This window comes from Mustela nigripes, chromosome 2 (assembly GCF_022355385.1).
Source record: "Mustela nigripes isolate SB6536 chromosome 2, MUSNIG.SB6536, whole genome shotgun sequence".
Lineage (NCBI taxonomy): Eukaryota > Metazoa > Chordata > Mammalia > Carnivora > Mustelidae > Mustela > Mustela nigripes.
This window is the reverse complement of record NC_081558.1, coordinates 81,562,123-81,579,926: the sequence shown is the minus strand read 5'-3', so window position 1 is coordinate 81,579,926 and position 17,804 is coordinate 81,562,123. Positions and strand designations below refer to the sequence as shown.

The 17,804-nt window shown below is 38.0% G+C and overlaps 1 protein-coding gene across 2 annotated transcripts in view; it reads right to left on the bottom strand.

Annotated features, from left to right (window-relative positions):
* Window positions 1-17,804, bottom strand: part of ZNF385D (zinc finger protein 385D) — a 904,997-nt gene that overhangs the window by 220,060 nt on the left and 667,133 nt on the right. For both annotated transcript variants that reach the window (XM_059390861.1, XM_059390862.1), the window contains one exon: window positions 8,804-8,946. In XM_059390861.1, coding sequence (XP_059246844.1) covers window positions 8,804-8,946 — 143 coding nt within the window. The remainder of the gene's footprint in view (window positions 1-8,803; window positions 8,947-17,804) is intronic.

Sequence of the window (17,804 nt, the reverse complement as noted above, 5' to 3'; positions counted from 1 at the left end):
ATTATGATTCAATGATTAGCATCCTCATGAAACAGAAGACACGAGTCTCGGTTTTTTTCTCATGTCTGCCACTTACTAGCCAAGAAACTGGAATTCTCTCAATTATTCTAGGCTTATCTGTAAAATAAGTGAGTTGGAGTAGAAACAAATTGACTCTCAAAAGTTTATTTCATTTCTAAAATGTCTATATCTAAGTGTGGAGTAGGGATTTCCAAAAGACTTCATAAGCAGATGTTTCTTACGAGGCTTTTGTTATACAAATATGACCCACTTCATGCACAATCCCATATACTCCGAGCTTAGATGGGCTCTTGTCTGGGTCCCCTTCTTTTCCCAGTATCAAACAGTAAAAAGTTCCTAGCAAGAAGCTAGCCAACAGGTCAAATATATTCTTTGCAAAAGCAAAGTTTCAGCTCATCATGATTAGAATAACTGATAAGGGAAAATAAGCATATGATGTGTGTTATGCCACAACCTTTAATGAAAGAAACATATTCATACATTCTCCTATCTCTGGAAAGATAGAAGAGTCATTGACCACCCTGACTGTCCCTTAAGAGAGGAGAACAGAGTGGCAAGGGGAAAAGAATAAGGGAAACTTTTCTGCTGTTCTTTTTACAGTTTGAATCACAGGAAAATGTGTTACCTGCTCAAAGAGTAAGCAAGTGTTAGAATAGAAGAAATATTCATGTGTTGTGCATTTGTTTATTAGCCTTTTACTTTCAAGCCAAGATATTCTATATTTAAGTTATTTTGTGTTTTGGAGTCTTCATAAGCAGGCTTGACTTTTACAGCTTTGGGCTTCACAGGAAGCTACGGGGTTCAGCAAACAAGATCACGTATTTGTTTCAGTGTGAAAACATATAATGAAAGAAGACTTCATAAGCAGATGTTTCTTACGAGGTTTTTGCTATACAAATATGACCCACTTAATGCACAGAAAACTAGCTAGCAATCTGCTACCTCTGTCTTCAAAGAACAAGGAACTTAGCAATCAATATTATATTTACTATGGCATTTTTCACCTGAAAAATTTCCATACCCTCTACCCATCGTGACTAAGAAAGACAAATCTTATTTTTTTCTACCCATAATTTCCAGCTGGCTGCCTACGTATTTTAGTGACAGTAGCAGTTGTAAACATTTAGTAAGAGCAGTTACTAACTTATGAGCTGGATTTAATTAATATCTTTTAAAAAAACAAGTGCAAGTGTGCTGAACTATTGTTTCTCTAACTCCTACACTGGCTGAGGGATGGGAGGCATCTCCATAGCTGGAGCAGTTAACAAAATACAGAACCTCAGAGGAAAGCAAGAGTAAAGAATAGGTTTTGAAAGGAAAGGAGACCCCGTGTGCCAATAAACATGGTGGTACTTCCATTTTAAAGATTGGAGGAAATGAAGATCTTGAAGGGTATAAATCTGAAGTAAACAAGAACTTGAATCTGACATTTCCTATTTCGGGTTCTGTATTTTTGTCCTTCACCTATTATGATATTATAAATGCTTGCTTAAGCTACAGCTCTAGAATATATGACACACACATGCAGTGCTGTCCTTCTAGAGTCCTAATGTGCCTCCCAATATTTCATGGTGAAAGTCTTTCCGGATTTACATGAAAGAGTTGATGAATATTATAAAATACTGATTTTAGAGGACATTCTATAAATAACCACTGTGATTTTAACATCACTGTTCTTTTACATAACCAAAGTAAATAAATGCATGAGCCAACATAAAATTATGGATGTAAATTAAGGGGATGGTTTGATGTTACGCTTGTTTATGTTTCCTAATAATTGCTTAAATTAATAACTTTGGTTAGATGGAAATAATCTAATGTATGAAAACAGTGAGTACTTAGATTTTTTAAATTCCTGAAACATTCCCGTCAATTATGTTTTCTTATGGCACAACTGTATTATCTTCTATTATCTATCAAGCATCTTCTATGTTATCTATCTATCTATCTATCTGTCTATTCATGCATCCCTCTATCCTCCATTCACTCATTCTAGAATAGTGTGTGAGTCTTTGTACTGTCCCAGGCTCTGTGCTATGGTTACTTTATTAAACAGATTAATATGGAGCTGATCTCAGTTCCCAAATTAAACATTAACCTTTACCATATAGCTTTCCTTGGCCACCTCCAAGTGACCTCACCTTCCCTTGAACTCAGGGAGCATTTACTTTCAAAGGACTTTATTTAAGCATTTAATTACAGAGACTTCATAGAATGATTAAACTACTCTACCCCATTTTTTCAACAAATGAAGAAAACTATATAGATGGAGTTCTTGCTTGCCTGAATCTTACTGTCTAATGCAATGTTTTAACATCCAGCTGTATACCAGTCACTGGTAGAAGTGTGTTTTAAGAAGTGGCTAATCAACTTATTTCAATAATAATAGACACAAGGAAAATTCCTCCTCTTCCACTTCCCCCTCAGCCCTTTTGCTTCCTCTTCCTCCTCTCCTCTTTCTTCTTTCTCTTCTTCCTTCTTCTTTTTGTTTTCTATTGTCTGCTAGAGTGTCAGATATAGAGCCAGAGCTTAGTAAACATCCAATAAGTAAATCAATGCAGAAGAGATTAATTACATCTTCTTCCTCATATTCTCCATTACATTTATTTGGGTCATCTTCATAAAAGATGTCTTTGATGGAACTGTTACTTTCAAGAGGCCTGTGTCTCAAGTTATAGAATTATTTGGTGGGACTCCAGCATTTGTAGAATGAATAAATTATTGAATGAATAAGAGAATTAAAAAACTCAGTCATATATTCTCCTCACTAACAATTTTGGGACTGTGACACACATAAAAGCTCGAAAGTTCCATAGAAAATTTTTGCTTTTAACCAGTTGGGAGGCAGGTGATGGTGTCAGATACTTGCCCCATAACAAGCATTTAATAAATAGCAGCTATAGCCAATGTCTTGCACAATGTCATCCAAAAAGAGAGGCTCGCAGCATTTCTGGGAGATGAAACAGAACCACAGAAGGTTGATTCTCAACATACAACTGTAGCTTCCAATACTTCAAACCTCCCTAACACCCCACCAACAAACATCAGAAAGTAAGTTTCACAGTGACAGAAATTATTCTGTTAGATTTACTACTGATTCTGAAGGGCCTGGCACATGGTCAGTCCTCAATAAACTTGTGTTGAATGAATGAAGAAATATGCTCCAGGAGTATAAGAATTGTCCAGTGTATTTAATCATTCCTCTGGATTCCCCTCCCAATACCCACAGATGTTCAAAACCTGAAGTCCCGAACCTGAACAACTAAATCAGAACTTGAGTTTTGTTTTTTTTTTAATATTTTATTTATTTATTTGACAGACAGAGATCGCAGATAGGCAGAGAGACAGGCATAGAGAGAAGGGGGAAGCAGGCTCCCTGCTGAGCAGAGAGCCGACGTGGGGCTTGATCCCAGGACCCTGAGATCATGACCCGAGTGAAGGCAGAGGCTTAACCCACTGAGCCACCCAGGGACCCCAGAACTTGAGTTTTAATACGATTCCCCCAGGGATTCATAAGCATCATACAGTATGAGAAACACTGCTATAAATCACATAAATTTCACCTTCCTGTCCCCCTCCCTGCAACTGATAACATTCCTGAACTCAAACTAACACCACACTCAAGTGTCCAGCTGCTGTTTTTTGAGAAATAGGTTGAATTAGAGTAGAGTTAGATGCTAAGATCTGATCTCTCTTTCTCAGCATCTCCCTCCCCACTCCTGTCGCCCCCTTGGCTCCCTCTCCCCTAGTGAAATCATATAAGACACAGGAATAACACAGAGTCAACATTTCTACACTGATTTACTTTTTTTGAATGTTAGAGAATATAGGGCACCTGGATGCCTTAGTCAGAAGAGCATGCAACTCTTAATCTCGGGGTCATGAGTTAAAACCCCATGTTGGGTGCAGAGATTACTAAAAATAAATAAACTTAAAAAAAATATAGAGTATTAGCCCAGGCTAATTGAAGGCAAAGAGTTACTCTCCTTTATTTGCCTATCTTTCTGCCTTTGGACCCTCTCTGTGACTTTATTCTTTTTTGTGCATCTCCTAGAAGGAGAAAGACCTCAGTGTTTACTGAGAATCTGGTATATGCAGGTGCATTAGGTCAGTTTACTCATTTAACCTTTAATGGAAGGTTAAAGCCACGGGAGAGGTCGGACATAAGATCAGGCTTACAGTCAGTCCCCAGGAACACATTCTCCCAAAGTTGTACATTTTCAACAAAATTTTGAAGGTTCATTATTGTTATAACTACTGAGGAGGATATGAAGTTTTAATATGTTAGAGTAATGAAAAAGAGAGGGGAATTCTGAGACCTAAGGAGAAAACTGTCAAGGAGTATAGGTATTTTTTGATGATCAGCTCCCACTGTAAACAATATCCTAAGTAACCCAAGCCACTTCTCAGCTTCAGTCTCCAGCATTTTGAAAGTCAGCTCTCCTTCCGATCACAAACCTAAGAGAAATGTATTCATTCTCATTTTATAGAAAAGGACACTGAGGCTCCAAAGGATTTTGCCTCTCATCCATGGTTGCAAACATGCTCAGGTTTTCTGATTATGCATAACCTTTCCATTCTGTCCTCAGGTCAAGTCTGTTGGCAGCTCAGCACTGCCTTCCCTCCTCTGTGCTCTCCCGCACATCGCAAGGACTGGAAGCCCTAGGGTTACATTCCCACGGGTCTCTGCTAGCAGTATTCAGGCACGGACCCCATAAAGAGAGGCATTTCATGGGATTTGGATGAAAGTAACTGGGATTACTGAGCATCTTGTATTTCTGCAACTTCCTGATTCCATGAAAGCAAGCATGAAAACTGAGAGCCAACAGTAGCCTTCTCTGACCTTTGTTTGCCTGCATAGCACCTCCAAAGGCTTTAAAAACACCTAAATCCTTACATTAAGTCCCTTCCTGTCTGCATGCCTAGAATAGTTTTTGTTTTTCTCACCAAACCCTCACTAAGCCAACCACACAACCTTCTACTCTTGACCCCAGCCTGCCATTCTACTCTATACATCTTTCTTCATAAAAGCACCCATATTTACCAATATTTATTTGTTCAAGCTTCCTTTATAAATTGAATTATTTCAGGGCAGGCATCAAAATATAATTTTTGCTATCATGATTCCTGTCACGTAGTGATGCACTTATTAACAGCAATTGATTAAATGGACCAAACTCATACCACTTTCTAATATTTCTTTCCTAAACACCATCTGACTATTTCCAGGATTGGTTCCTTTCGAGAAATGCTGATACAGAATGGGATCAGAACGATCCTGAGTACTCCTGAGTACTTCTGGAGTACTGAAACTCCACATTGTCTTAAGAGATTGAGGGTTAGGGGGTACATGAGGAATTCAAGGAAAGCTCTCTCTTGTCTGAAAGCTACTGAAACAACCAGGATATGACATCCTTAGGTTAAGGGAATAGTTTCTATTGCTAATCTTTAAAAATTGACTGAGAAGAACAAGGGAAATGGTTTTATCGAATGTCCTCTTTTATATCCTCTTCCAAGCTCAGATATGCCACCTGTTTTCCTTTCCTTGCTAACTATGCATATTTTTACAGATGTTTCATTATTCTACTTGACTTACATCCAAACCCAGTGGCTTATGCTCTTGTGGAAAGATAATAATCAGGGATATCCATTTTATGTTTTCATGATTTTATTTTATATATATATATTTTTTCCTTCAACATTCTGCCCAACCCTGTTCCCAACAGACAGATGATACCATACACAAAGCCTCAGTGGGGGAATATAACGGGCAGTCAGTCTGTGATTGTCATGAACTTGCTTCAACAAGGTCAGATGCAGGAAAGTTGTTTGGTGGCAGATGGTTCATCATTTTCTTGGCAAAGAGATAATAGCAGTTTGGCACATCTAGGCGGAACGGACCACCAACAGCCTTGTAAAGTGTGTATGTCTAAAGTTGGGAGCTGGGGGCTTACCTAGCCATGCTAACCAGGTGCTGACCATCTATGACTATCTTTGTAGATAAATAACTTGGTGAATAGGGGAGTAACCCACCAAGAGCTGGATGGATAACCTGCTTGATTCCACAACCTTAGCACACCCTGAAACAGAATTATATTGAATTTCCCTTCACCATAAAATGGAGTTTTGAATGAGGAATAAAAATCAATTTATAGCAATAAAAAAATTATATTTCAGACACCTTGAATTCATGGATTGAGATTCAGACCTGCTACAAAATCAAGAAGTCAGGCTGTTATTTAGAGAAATGCTCTATACTCTGAGTCCAAAGCCACCTGATTATGGGACTTTTCCCCCTCAATATTACACAAAGAGTGGCTTAATCCTTGGTTGCTACAGATTGACTAGCACTGGAAGGAAATAATATGTGTAGCAACAGAGAGTCTCATTTAAATGGAATAAATACAAACATAAGTCAAATTTCATCACAGAGGAAAAAGAATGATGTCAAACTTTTGCTCTTACTTAATGAACTGCCACATTTAAAAAAAAAAAAAAAAGAAGTTTACACACTATGAATGAACATAACAGTTAGCACTCAAACAGTGCTTGCTATGGGTTGAGTGCTGTTTTACATGATTTAACACACATTAGCATTACCACATACCTAAGAAGTAGGTTAATTATTAGTCCCATTTTACAGATGAAGATTTTGAGATACATGGGAGTCACATCACTTACCCAAGGTCATATTGATGACAAGCAACAACTCTGAGATTTGAACACAGTCAGTCTAGTTACAGGGTCCGGCTTGACCATCACACAATGCTGACTTTGCTCACAAAAGCTCAAATATTTGAATGAAATAAACTCCAGAGGAGGAAGAGATTATTAGGTCTACTCCCTTTATTTTAAAGAGGAGTAAATGGTAATAAATAAATTAATTAATTTTAAAAAATTGTAGCAAAGAGGATAAAGAGGCTTGCTGAGTGTCAAATAGCTCAGCAAATCACTCATCTTTGTTTTCTATGACAAGCAATAGTCGTCAATCAAATTAGTCATTTTGCTTTTAATATTTCTCAAATGGCAAATCGACAGTTTAAAACACAGCTTTTTACAGCCTTCCAAGAATTTCACCTCAACCACTCTAAAGCTGACAGGATGCCAAGTGGGTTTAGAGGTGAGGTGACACACCTTGATGGATCATCTCTGGGTGTCTGGGAAGCAAGACTGTGCCAGGAAACCATTTAACAGAAGAGCAGAGAAAGGGAACTCACGGGACTTGAGGGTGGTCATTTAAAAATCAGAGAATTTGATGCTGAGCAATTTTTCCTCTACTCTTACTGAAACACCTAGGATTAGAAATCTTTCCTTGGGAAACGTGATTTTGATGTTCCTCCACTTACATTCCATCAATTTTAAAATAGGATTCCCAGGGAAAACGGCTCACCCCTAAAAGAGCAAAGTAATCATTCTGTTCTGCCTTGCCCTTTAGCGAGGACTAGCATATAACTGTGCCATCTCATTGGCATGAAAAGAGTCCCCATGATGAAGTACTGTTAAAGAAAATAAGACCCACTTCTGTGTCCTGAAAGTGAAAGATCTAACGTGGGAAGATTTTTAAAACTCCATCATGGGAGTCGCAAAAAGAAAATCTGTATTATTTAGATCACTGGGCATTCAGTGACCTCCCATCTTAATCTTCTTTGGTTGTGTTGACACATCCTATCATTGATAAGCTCAGACCTCTATTATGACAAACTGCTGAAATCTGAATCAGATGATACTAGGAAAAAATAGTCACGGGTTTCTAACCTTTTCAACCCTTATTTCTATTTTCATCATAAGACTACTTCCAGTGCTTGTACAAAAGGAGATGATGATGAATATGGGGAATCTGCCAACTCACAAAGACTAGGAGTGAAAATAGAAGCAAGTAAGTAATTGAATTTGTGTTGAGAAGACCATTAACAAAGCCCCCAAAACAAAGTAATTTAAGTAAGACTTAACCTGAGCAGAGTAAGAAGGAAAAACATAACAAAACAAAAAAAGTAAAACCAACAAAAGAAACCCACCTACCACCAGAATGCAGAGTTGCTGTAAGTTAAGGAAGAAAAAAGTACTCTGCAAATGGAATTCATCAGTACTGTGATTATTGGGTTCCTCTTTATTAAATAAGAAAAGAAGCAACAAATTTGAAAATTAAAGTGTAGCACCCAGATAGAAGAAACACATTTAAATCTTTAGACATCTACTTGAATGCTAACATTCTCTTTAACAAATTCATTAAGTTTTAATGTAGATATATTCCAACAAAATAATGGAATTGTTAGTATTACCCAGAAAGACACTAAATGGGAAACATGAACTCAAGATCAACCCACTTGGATGAAATCTCTTCATTTTCCCTTCATTGAAGGGGCCTAGTTCTGGGGACCTTACATAAGCAGGCAACAAAGTACCTTGTGGCATTCTGACAATCCACAGAATAAATGATAACAGCAAAATAGAGGCAGTGGCCAATTCACCGCACATCAGGACTACTCTTCTTTTTCTATTCTGAACCAAGGTTACAGCTTTGTGGCCAAATGAATTTATTGTTCATAACAAGTCCCAAAGGCTCAGCTATAAAAAAGGAACCCTATGACCTCAACTACTGTATTGAAAAGACCCTGCAGCAGACTCTCCTCTGAGAACTAACAAAACGTTTTATATGAGCATTAATTTCAAAAACTAAGATAATCCTTTCTTTCAAAAACAGAAAAACGACAATAGCAACAACGCCAAAGGACCCCTGGCACTTAACCACTCTGCCATATGCAAATGTGACCTGGGGACTTACCGCATTAAAATTGGGGAAGAGGTTGACTGCGGCCGCAGTGTCCAGAGGAAAGGGAAGAAAGGGTTTGATATCCAGCGAAGGCTGCAGAGGAGGGGCTGGTGGACGGACCAGGGCTGGGAGAGAGGGGCTCTGGCATGTACCACCTGCAGAGAGGAGAGCGAAGGGCGCCATCAGCGACATTGTGCAAGATAAAGACAAAAAGAAAAAACCATCAAGGTGTCTTTTGAGCCCCAAAGGCCAGCTTGGTGGGTCACTGGAAAAAACAAGACAGGGACTGTAGTGGCCTCCGCTATGAAGTGGCCAGTGAGCCGACGACCTGCCAGTAGGCAGAGAGAGCTAGTGAAGCTGCTCCCTTTCGCCCCTCCGATAATAACTGTACAGTTGTGTACGTAACAGTAAACATTTCAAACATTTCATACTCCACAATCTAGCTTTCCTTTCTGGGCTAAAGCTCTGGATCGGATCAGCAACAAATCCTTCCCTAAGATCCCTTGATTCCAAAGGAAAACTGCTTCGTTGCACTCCTACCCCTCTTTGAAAAGGAACTTCTACTCAGAACACCCATACAGTCTAAGCAATTATTTTACAGAACTGCTCTTTTCCACCACATCCAAAACTCTGGCAGCAAGATGACATGAACTTGGCATGGAAAAGAAACTTAACCACAAAGACAGGCAGCCACACCTTACTGACCTGGCAGCTGGAGGATTAAAACAAGTGAACCCACTTACAAACCCAGCTACAAACCCAGCCATCCCTGAACTGTTCAGCACGCTGGTAGCTCTGAGCATTCGATGACTACCTATGTCCTTCCCAGTCATGAGTAGGTGGAATTTAGAAGGCCACCAATGAGCAAGCAGTGGGAATATTATGCCAACAAAGACACCCTTTGCATACTAGTAGGCAACTGGCTGTTTGCAAGGGAGCGCCCCCACTCCTCTCCCTCACTCCCCATTATTGGACTTCATGCACTCAGAAGCTGGAAGGAAAGAAGCCCATCTCAGTGTTCAGTCTCCCATATTTTGGTAACATTCCAAAACATCAATTTGCTGTTAATTAAAGGCTGTTTGAATCCTAGGATACCGTTAAAATATGCCAGCATTCTTCTAATCTGAGAGGCAAGCAACAGACTGTAAAAACCTGCTGGTGAAAATCCAAGAAGCATTACGAAAACAAAATACAGTGGGATTTTTCCTTTCTCATGGAAAAGAACTCTAAGGGACAGAAGAGAGAAGAGAAGCTCATGTCTGTGCCACTCACTTGCCTGCCATTTTGTTTCAAAGCAGAGTGAGACCCATAGGAATAATCTTCAAAAATCTCACAATCACCTCTCTGGTCAGCTGGACACATCCATCATCCTGCCCTCAATCAGTTACCTGAACACAAGGTAGACATTTTAAAAATGATTCCCTGATGGTGAATCTAACCCTACTAGACCAGTAGATCTGCTAACAAGGTGGGTGACTTAATGCCTACAACAGAAGCCATTGGCGCAAGATGTAATTAACCATACAAGAAAACCATTAACTCTCCTGTTTCCAGGTATAAAATCAGCTGGAGTCAAATTAATAAAACCAGTGTTTTCCCCCACTCTTTTCACTTCCCTTTGAAAATGTTCCTTAACAACAGCAAGGCCAACAGCAGCAAGTTTGAATCAGCAAACCAATTAAAATAGAAAGTAGTACAAGTCAGAAAATAAAGGGCAGATGTTAAAACAAACATAGATCAAAGCAAAAAAATAACAAGTCTGCATTCACCAGAGCACACCGTACATGTGTTTTATTGTCCACCTGTTAGTATATTGAGTGTGGGTGTCTAAACTTTTTTAGAGAAAGCATCCCTAAAACTTTGGTGATAGATATGACTTGAGTTCAGCATTACTAATAATTTCTTTTGATTAAAAGTTAAAGAACCAAAATGAATTTTTGGTCAGTACGTCTGTAGAAAACTCAAAGTAAAACATGTCTGGGTGGAAATCAATGATATGGTTTAATGTGAACACAAATAATAGTGAGTTTTAATAAATAATTTTGTATTATTTTTATCTGTGTCACACATCATGCTTTACAGAAGGTGCTCACATATATCCATTACCTTCTTTGAGCCTAAAATATCAGAAATTAAGTAAGGGCTAACATAATACTATGGAGAAAAAATAAATGGAAAAATTCTTCAGTTGTTAAGTAGTTTCCATTGAAACGTTCTGTTCTTGTGATTCAAAGAATACAACTAAGCAGGAACATATTCTGTAATTATTTCATTTATAAGTCCCCCTCTGGTTTGGAATGACTAAAAAAGTTAAAGAGATAGCTCAAGCATATTTATTTATTTTATCCAGCACAATTAGAGGCACAAAGTAGATTGATTGCTTGATAAAATTAATTCCCACCTCCATTCCTCCAAGATAAGTATGCATTTCATATACACTGATACATGTAGCTCAAAACCTTCTCTCATTGTTGCCACTGGGTTTTCTTTAGCAGAGGATACCAAATATCAAGAAAGAGTCATAAAATTCGGGGAACCTGGCAAACTATTGGAACCCATCTCTTCTTACCTGTTTGAAGAGATAAGCTAAAAAGGCTGTTTGAAAGCAGAGCACACGTGACTACATGCTTTTTGGCTACTGGCTATGCAAATACAGGTGTAGTGGATGCTGCAGGGTGCTTAGACTGGCCCCTTCCCCAGCTCCTCAGCACTGGGAGCTGAGGACTCAAACTAAGAACGGTCTTGGGCCAGAGGGTGCTTAGACTGGCCGCCTCACCACAGGTCAAATTCTCCCAGAGTCTAATGACTGATTAATAACAGAGGCGTCAAGACTTCTCCCTTTCGCCTCAAGACAGGACGACTCTGGAGCTCTATTTCTGTTCTAGAACTCCTCATAAGATCTAGACGCCTCTGTTGTGACTGTATCACAGTTCAACTTTTCCCTCTGCCCAATCCTGTATGCTTCACTCCTCAGAGAAGATGATCTCCAGCAAACTCTGGGTCCACTTGCAGTACTTGGACAGCGGGGTATATCTATTCATGAGTCTAAGTGAAATGTCGAATGCTTTATTCTAAAATAGATATTTGCCGCAAAATCCACAGAGCTGATATTAAGGTAAAAAACTGAAGCTCCCTCTTAAAGATTATCTGTGACTAACATTTCTCCTTTTAAAATTTGGATATGTCCTGAAATACTTCCTTGCACCAAACTGCTCAGCAGCAAGAATATTATTTGCAAATAGGGCAAAATCAAGATCAGCAAATAAAACCCATTTAATTTGTAAAACAGACTAAAATATTCTTGAGAAAACAGTCATTTCATTTCTTCATTTTTTTAAAATAAAAACTACTGCATTTAGGATACAAATATATGTTTATTATTATTTTCTTTATTATAAACTGACCTTAACGATAATGAATATCAAAATGCATAATAAATTGGTAGGCATTATTATCTGTTAAAAAGAGTAGCTTTGTTATTATTTACCAACAGTGTTCCTACATTCATTGGAATATCACACTTCTGGAAGTATTAGTATTCTTAATTTGAGGAAAGCATTTTGAAGCCTTGAGGAGGGGAGACTGAAAAAAATGTAAGTTCATACCTTTTCTGTTTGAAACCCTGCCTACCTATGTCTAATACCACCTCTTTCATACCCTATGCAATTTTAACAGACACAGGTTTAACAAATCAAACAAATTATTCTGATTTCAGAGCAGTTAATATCTCTCTGTATACCAAATTTCTAATATGCCATGAAAGTCAGCAAATAAAAACATTCATTGAGTAGAGTATGTTAGACACTAAAGTACTGAATAATTTAGGTAAATAAAGTAAGTAAGATAATCATTAAAGTTCATAAAAATTTCCCTTTTTAATGTTTATTCTGCTAGTTTATATTTAGAACTTAGACTTGAACTATCGAGCAAACATTAAATATTACTTTGGTCTGCTCACAAGACAGCTCTATACTCACAAAAGTACAAACATGAATTTGAAAAAAAAAAAAAGAGTAACCCATTTCTTAATGGAGTATTTGTTAATAAAGATTATGTGACAGAGTATGACACATTCACTTTAAATGTTTGCATTTCTGAAAATCAAATTAAAATATAAAATTTGGAAAAGTTCATCTTAATAATTCATACAGAAAAAAGAATATTCGAAGCCAGCAGTTGCCACTCAACGCCTATCTTTTTAGATATTGTATGTATAGTACTTAGCCCAATGGGTTCACTAAGTGAGGTATGTATTTTTTAAGGAACCTAGTGAATTGCAGAGGAGCTGCTCAAATTCCTCCAGACACAAATTGGGGCTCTTTGAAAGCAGTCAATCAAGACAATTTTTAAAGCATGTTCATATCATTCAGTTTGTTTATTTTGACCCTGCAGAAAGAGGATCTTCACAAAGAAGATACTTTTTAAATCAATATTTTGAAATACTCCTTCAGAGTGAGAGAGTGTTCTCTCTGTAATATAACACTTTTAACCTTGAACTTCTGCACTTAATCCATTCATGCATTCAGGGTTTATCAAATAGTCACAGATGTCCTGTCTGACAGCCTGACAGCTTAACCTACTACTTAATCTTTCATTTCTCCAAATGACAAAACTGAAGTTCAAAATAATCAAAGGTTGCAGCTGTTAAATATTCAAAACCATGTATGCTTTAGAACTGGGAATCATATATATATATATATATATATACCAAATATAATTATATATACATGTAAAAATATGCATATAATTATATAGAACATACATAATTATTATAATACATTATATATACATAAAATATTTTAAGTCTCCATTTATAAAAATCAGCATAAATCCTCAATTTCCTGATCAGATAAATAATTTCTATGGTATCTTTTTCCTTAACCATCAGTTTTACACACACACACATGCACACAAGCACACATATATATGTACACATATAACTTTAACTATACATTTTTATTTAAATATACACATATTAATTTATGTATTAAATATATAATTATACATATATACTTATATACAAGCATAATATGTTTTAATATTGAGCTATGATTGAGCTAATAAACCACTCAGAATATTCATATCTAACAGGAAAACATAAAGAGCATTTTTTTTTAAAGATTTTATTTATTTATTTGACAGACAGAGATGACAAGTAGGCAGAGAGGCAGGCAGAGAGAGAGGAGAAAGCAAGCTTCTGGCTGAGCAGAGAGCCCGATGCGGGGCTTGATCCCAGGGTTCGGGGATCACAACCTGAGCCAAAGGTAAAGGCTTTAACCCACTCAGCCACCCAGGCGCCCCCAAAAGCATTTTAAGTCGTATCAAGTTCTGAGTAGTTACCTGTGAAGCAACTACTTTGATACACATGAAACACTATTCACATACATTTCCAACTATTTCAGTTAGAATTTGTCATGTGCATTGCGGGAAGGAGAGGTGCTCTCCGAATTCCAGGACCTGTGTGATAGTGGACAGAAAAATATTTAGATCTGATACCACTAGCATGGAGTAGAAAACAAATGGTCACAATATTTCTTCTATTACTTTCATCTCCTCCTTGTTTTAGATTGTTCATTTATCTATCAGGTTTTGGAAAGCTGACCCAGCACTTCCTCTCTCAGGATCAAAGTCCTCATTGGCCTTATGTGACTTGCCCTTGGCAGGTCAATTCAAATGTTAAAGCAAGGTCTGATGCCCAAGGCAGGTGGCAGCACTAAGCCCCACAGGATGGTGGCTGCTGTCTCACATCCTGTTCTAACCACGGAGAGGGATGAGGTCAGAAAAGGAGTGTGAGTCAAGACAACTGGAGTATCACTCTGGAAACACCGATTCAGAAACATTAGCCCAAGTCAATGGTCAGGACTCCATCTTAAAACATGAAAGAAAACACATGTGAACCAGCCGTGTTTTCCCCTATTCAGATTCTGTATTTTTTCATTTCAAGTTGTGGTATTTTAGCATTTCAGTAAATCACCTCAAAACTCATTTTGGAAGGAACCTAAGAAGGGCTAGCTAACATTTTTCTCTGTCACTGTCAGTGAATGCCATGACCAAAATTTAAAAAAAAAAAAAAAAAAAAAAAAAAAGGCTATTATCTAGTTGCCAATATCCTGAGTTAAGTCTTCACGAGACTAAAAGTAGAATCTCTCATTTATTTAGCTAACTATCATGACAATTTCTGGTGTCTGGGAAACACTGGAAAAGATTCTGTTAGTACTGCCAGAGTAAGGGGTTTTAGACTTTTAACCCTGTACTTCAGCCCCTCTGTCAAAGGGTATGTAACTCAGGATAAGTACCTCCTCACAAGAAGTCAAAAGATCTTGCTTGAAGGGCACCTGGGTGGCTCAGTGGGTTAAGCCTCTGCTTCCAGCTCAGGTCATGGTCTCACAGTCCTGGGATTGAGCCCTGCATCGGGCTCTCTGCTCATCAGGGAGCCTGCTTCCTCCTCTCTCCCTGCCTGCCTCTCTACCTACTTGTGATTTCTCTGTCAAATAAATAAATAAAATCTTAAAAAAAAAAGGATTTTGCTTGAAAAATTCCTCTCAACTCAGTACCAATGATATAAAATGTTAAAATATAAAATTTTCCTCAAGAGGAATTACCCAAGATTTAATTCCATAAAATAAATTATAAGTAGTAATAAAAATGCTCTAGTACCAAGCTGTCCAATATGGTCGTCATTAGCCATGCATGGCTATTTTAAATTAAAAATTAGTAAAATTACAAATTCCATTTCTCAGCCACACTAGCCACATTTAAGTGCTCACCAGCCATAGGTGGCTAGAGGCTACCACACTGTATGCAGCAGTTAGCACATCTATCATCACTGAGGGCTCTATTGGCATTACAGCTTCAGTGCAAAGCCAACATGTTTCAGTGACAAGTAATTTACAGATAAGGTGCCTGATACAGTGTGTTTCAGAATGCACTGCTGAGGACATCTTCCTTTCTCCTGGTTTCTTCTCCTTCTGGGTCTGAGGAGAGCTTTCCAAGAGCCAAATGTGGCCACTGGCAGAGGCAGACACTGTTGGATTCATACGAAAAAGGATTACTCATCCACTCCTGGAGAAGACAGTGGACAATATGAATCTTCATGTGTGATCAATGATGATAACACTCAATGGGAAACCTAATTTAAAAAATTTTTAATGCTGAAATCAATATTAATGCATAATGAGTGCTTTGGATAAAAACGATGCCACCTTTTCAAAGCAAGGATGCAAAAAGGGCCAGTCCTAGGGTAAATGAATGTTTATTAATATCTGATAGTCTTTGAGAGTACTATCACTAAGCTTCTATTTCATGAAACTGTGTCACAGTGCAGCCGCAATCATAGTCAAGTGTTTAAATCCAGCTAATGCAAGCAGTTAAACCTGCCTAACTACATCTGTCTCTTGGGGTAATTTTGCTCGTAATATCTAAGCTTTAGTCTTCTCACTCTAAAGAGAAAAAACAAAACAAAACAAAACAAAACAAGGCTGAAGTCTTGTTACTTGGCATCGTTTTTCATGATCTGTGCCTTTCACCTGGGACTTCCGTGCGTGAACTTTGCTATGCCAGTAGAGCTGGGCATGAAGTTTTTCCAGAGCCTGCTAAGTATCTTCCCTCATGGTTTTTTTGTTTTGTTTTGTTTCCCTCATGATATAATTGTGTTACATTTTTTGCTTCATCTCCAAGCCCTTGTCAATCTGTGTAGGTACTAAATGTGATCCAAGGTATTAATAAAACATCTCCTGAGCTTAACTGGTTGAGTGCAGTTTTCCCAGTTACCATTAAAATGAGTTAAATAAGGGGGTGCCTGGGTGGCTCAATTGGTTCAGTGGCTGCCTTTGGTTCAGATCATGATCCCAGAGTCCTGGGTGGATGGAGACCTCCAGTGAGCTCCCTGCTTAGGAGGAAATTTGCTGTTCCCTCTCCCTTCTGGCCCCTCTCCTGCTCTCTCCCTCTCTATCTCAAATACATAAGTAAAATCTTTAAAAAATAATAAAATAAAATGAGTTAAATAAGAACTACACACTACCTTCATTTATCTTAAGTAGTATTTTTATCATGCAAATGGTGAAGCTATTAGTTGACAAGAAAAGCAAGTCTAAGAGTAGACAAGCTAAGTTTTTGACCTAAAAAGCCTGAAGAGTAAGTGGGAAAGTAGCCATTGGATAAGAAGGTCCACTGCTTAGAGGCCAGTTCTGGGCAGATTCCACTCTGACCCTGGAGAGTCATCAGACAGGAAATCTGGACATGAGAAAGATTTCTCTGGGAAAGCATACAAGAGGCCTGGGCCTAACCCTGGGCCTTGACGATTTGATCCTTGGCCCAGTGAGAAAGATGCAGAAGGACTGGAAAGAGCAAGACAAGAGGGGGAAAATATGCCTACCCAGAGGCAAACAAGCCAGCAACTTTCTGAAAGAAGAGAACAGAAATGGGGACTGAACTATCAGAGGAATTTTTTTTTTTTTAAGATTTTAGTTATTTGTTCATGAGAGACAGAGAGGTAGAGGCAGAGGGAGAAGCAGGCTCATGTGGGGTTCAATCCCAGGACCCCAGGATCATGATGAGGGTCATGACAGGGGCCCTAAACTGTCAGAGTTTATTGGTGTATATTGCTAAAAGACAAAGAACGTTTGATCAAAGATTTTTAGTCCAATTTTGTCCAATAATTAGTTCAATTAAGTTTCCATTTTTTATTTTTTCTTTAAAAACAATAAATAAATACATAGCCCAAACATAAAACGCTCTAATCTGTTTATAACATAATTTTATTAGCATTTTTTCTCAACACAAGTTTCTTAATCATGGATTTCATTTTTAGGTGTGAATTTATTCTGTCTTTTAAACAACTCCCCCTTCCTCCATCAGTCTAGGAGCAATTACGTTTCAGCTCCTGCACAGGCAGAACTGTGCAGAGAACTCTATGTAGTATACAGCTCCTTTGTCCATTCATGGTCTTTTGAATTAAAAAAAAAAAAAGGGGGAATAATGATGAGGTTAAAGAGAATTGCTCAAGGTCACACTG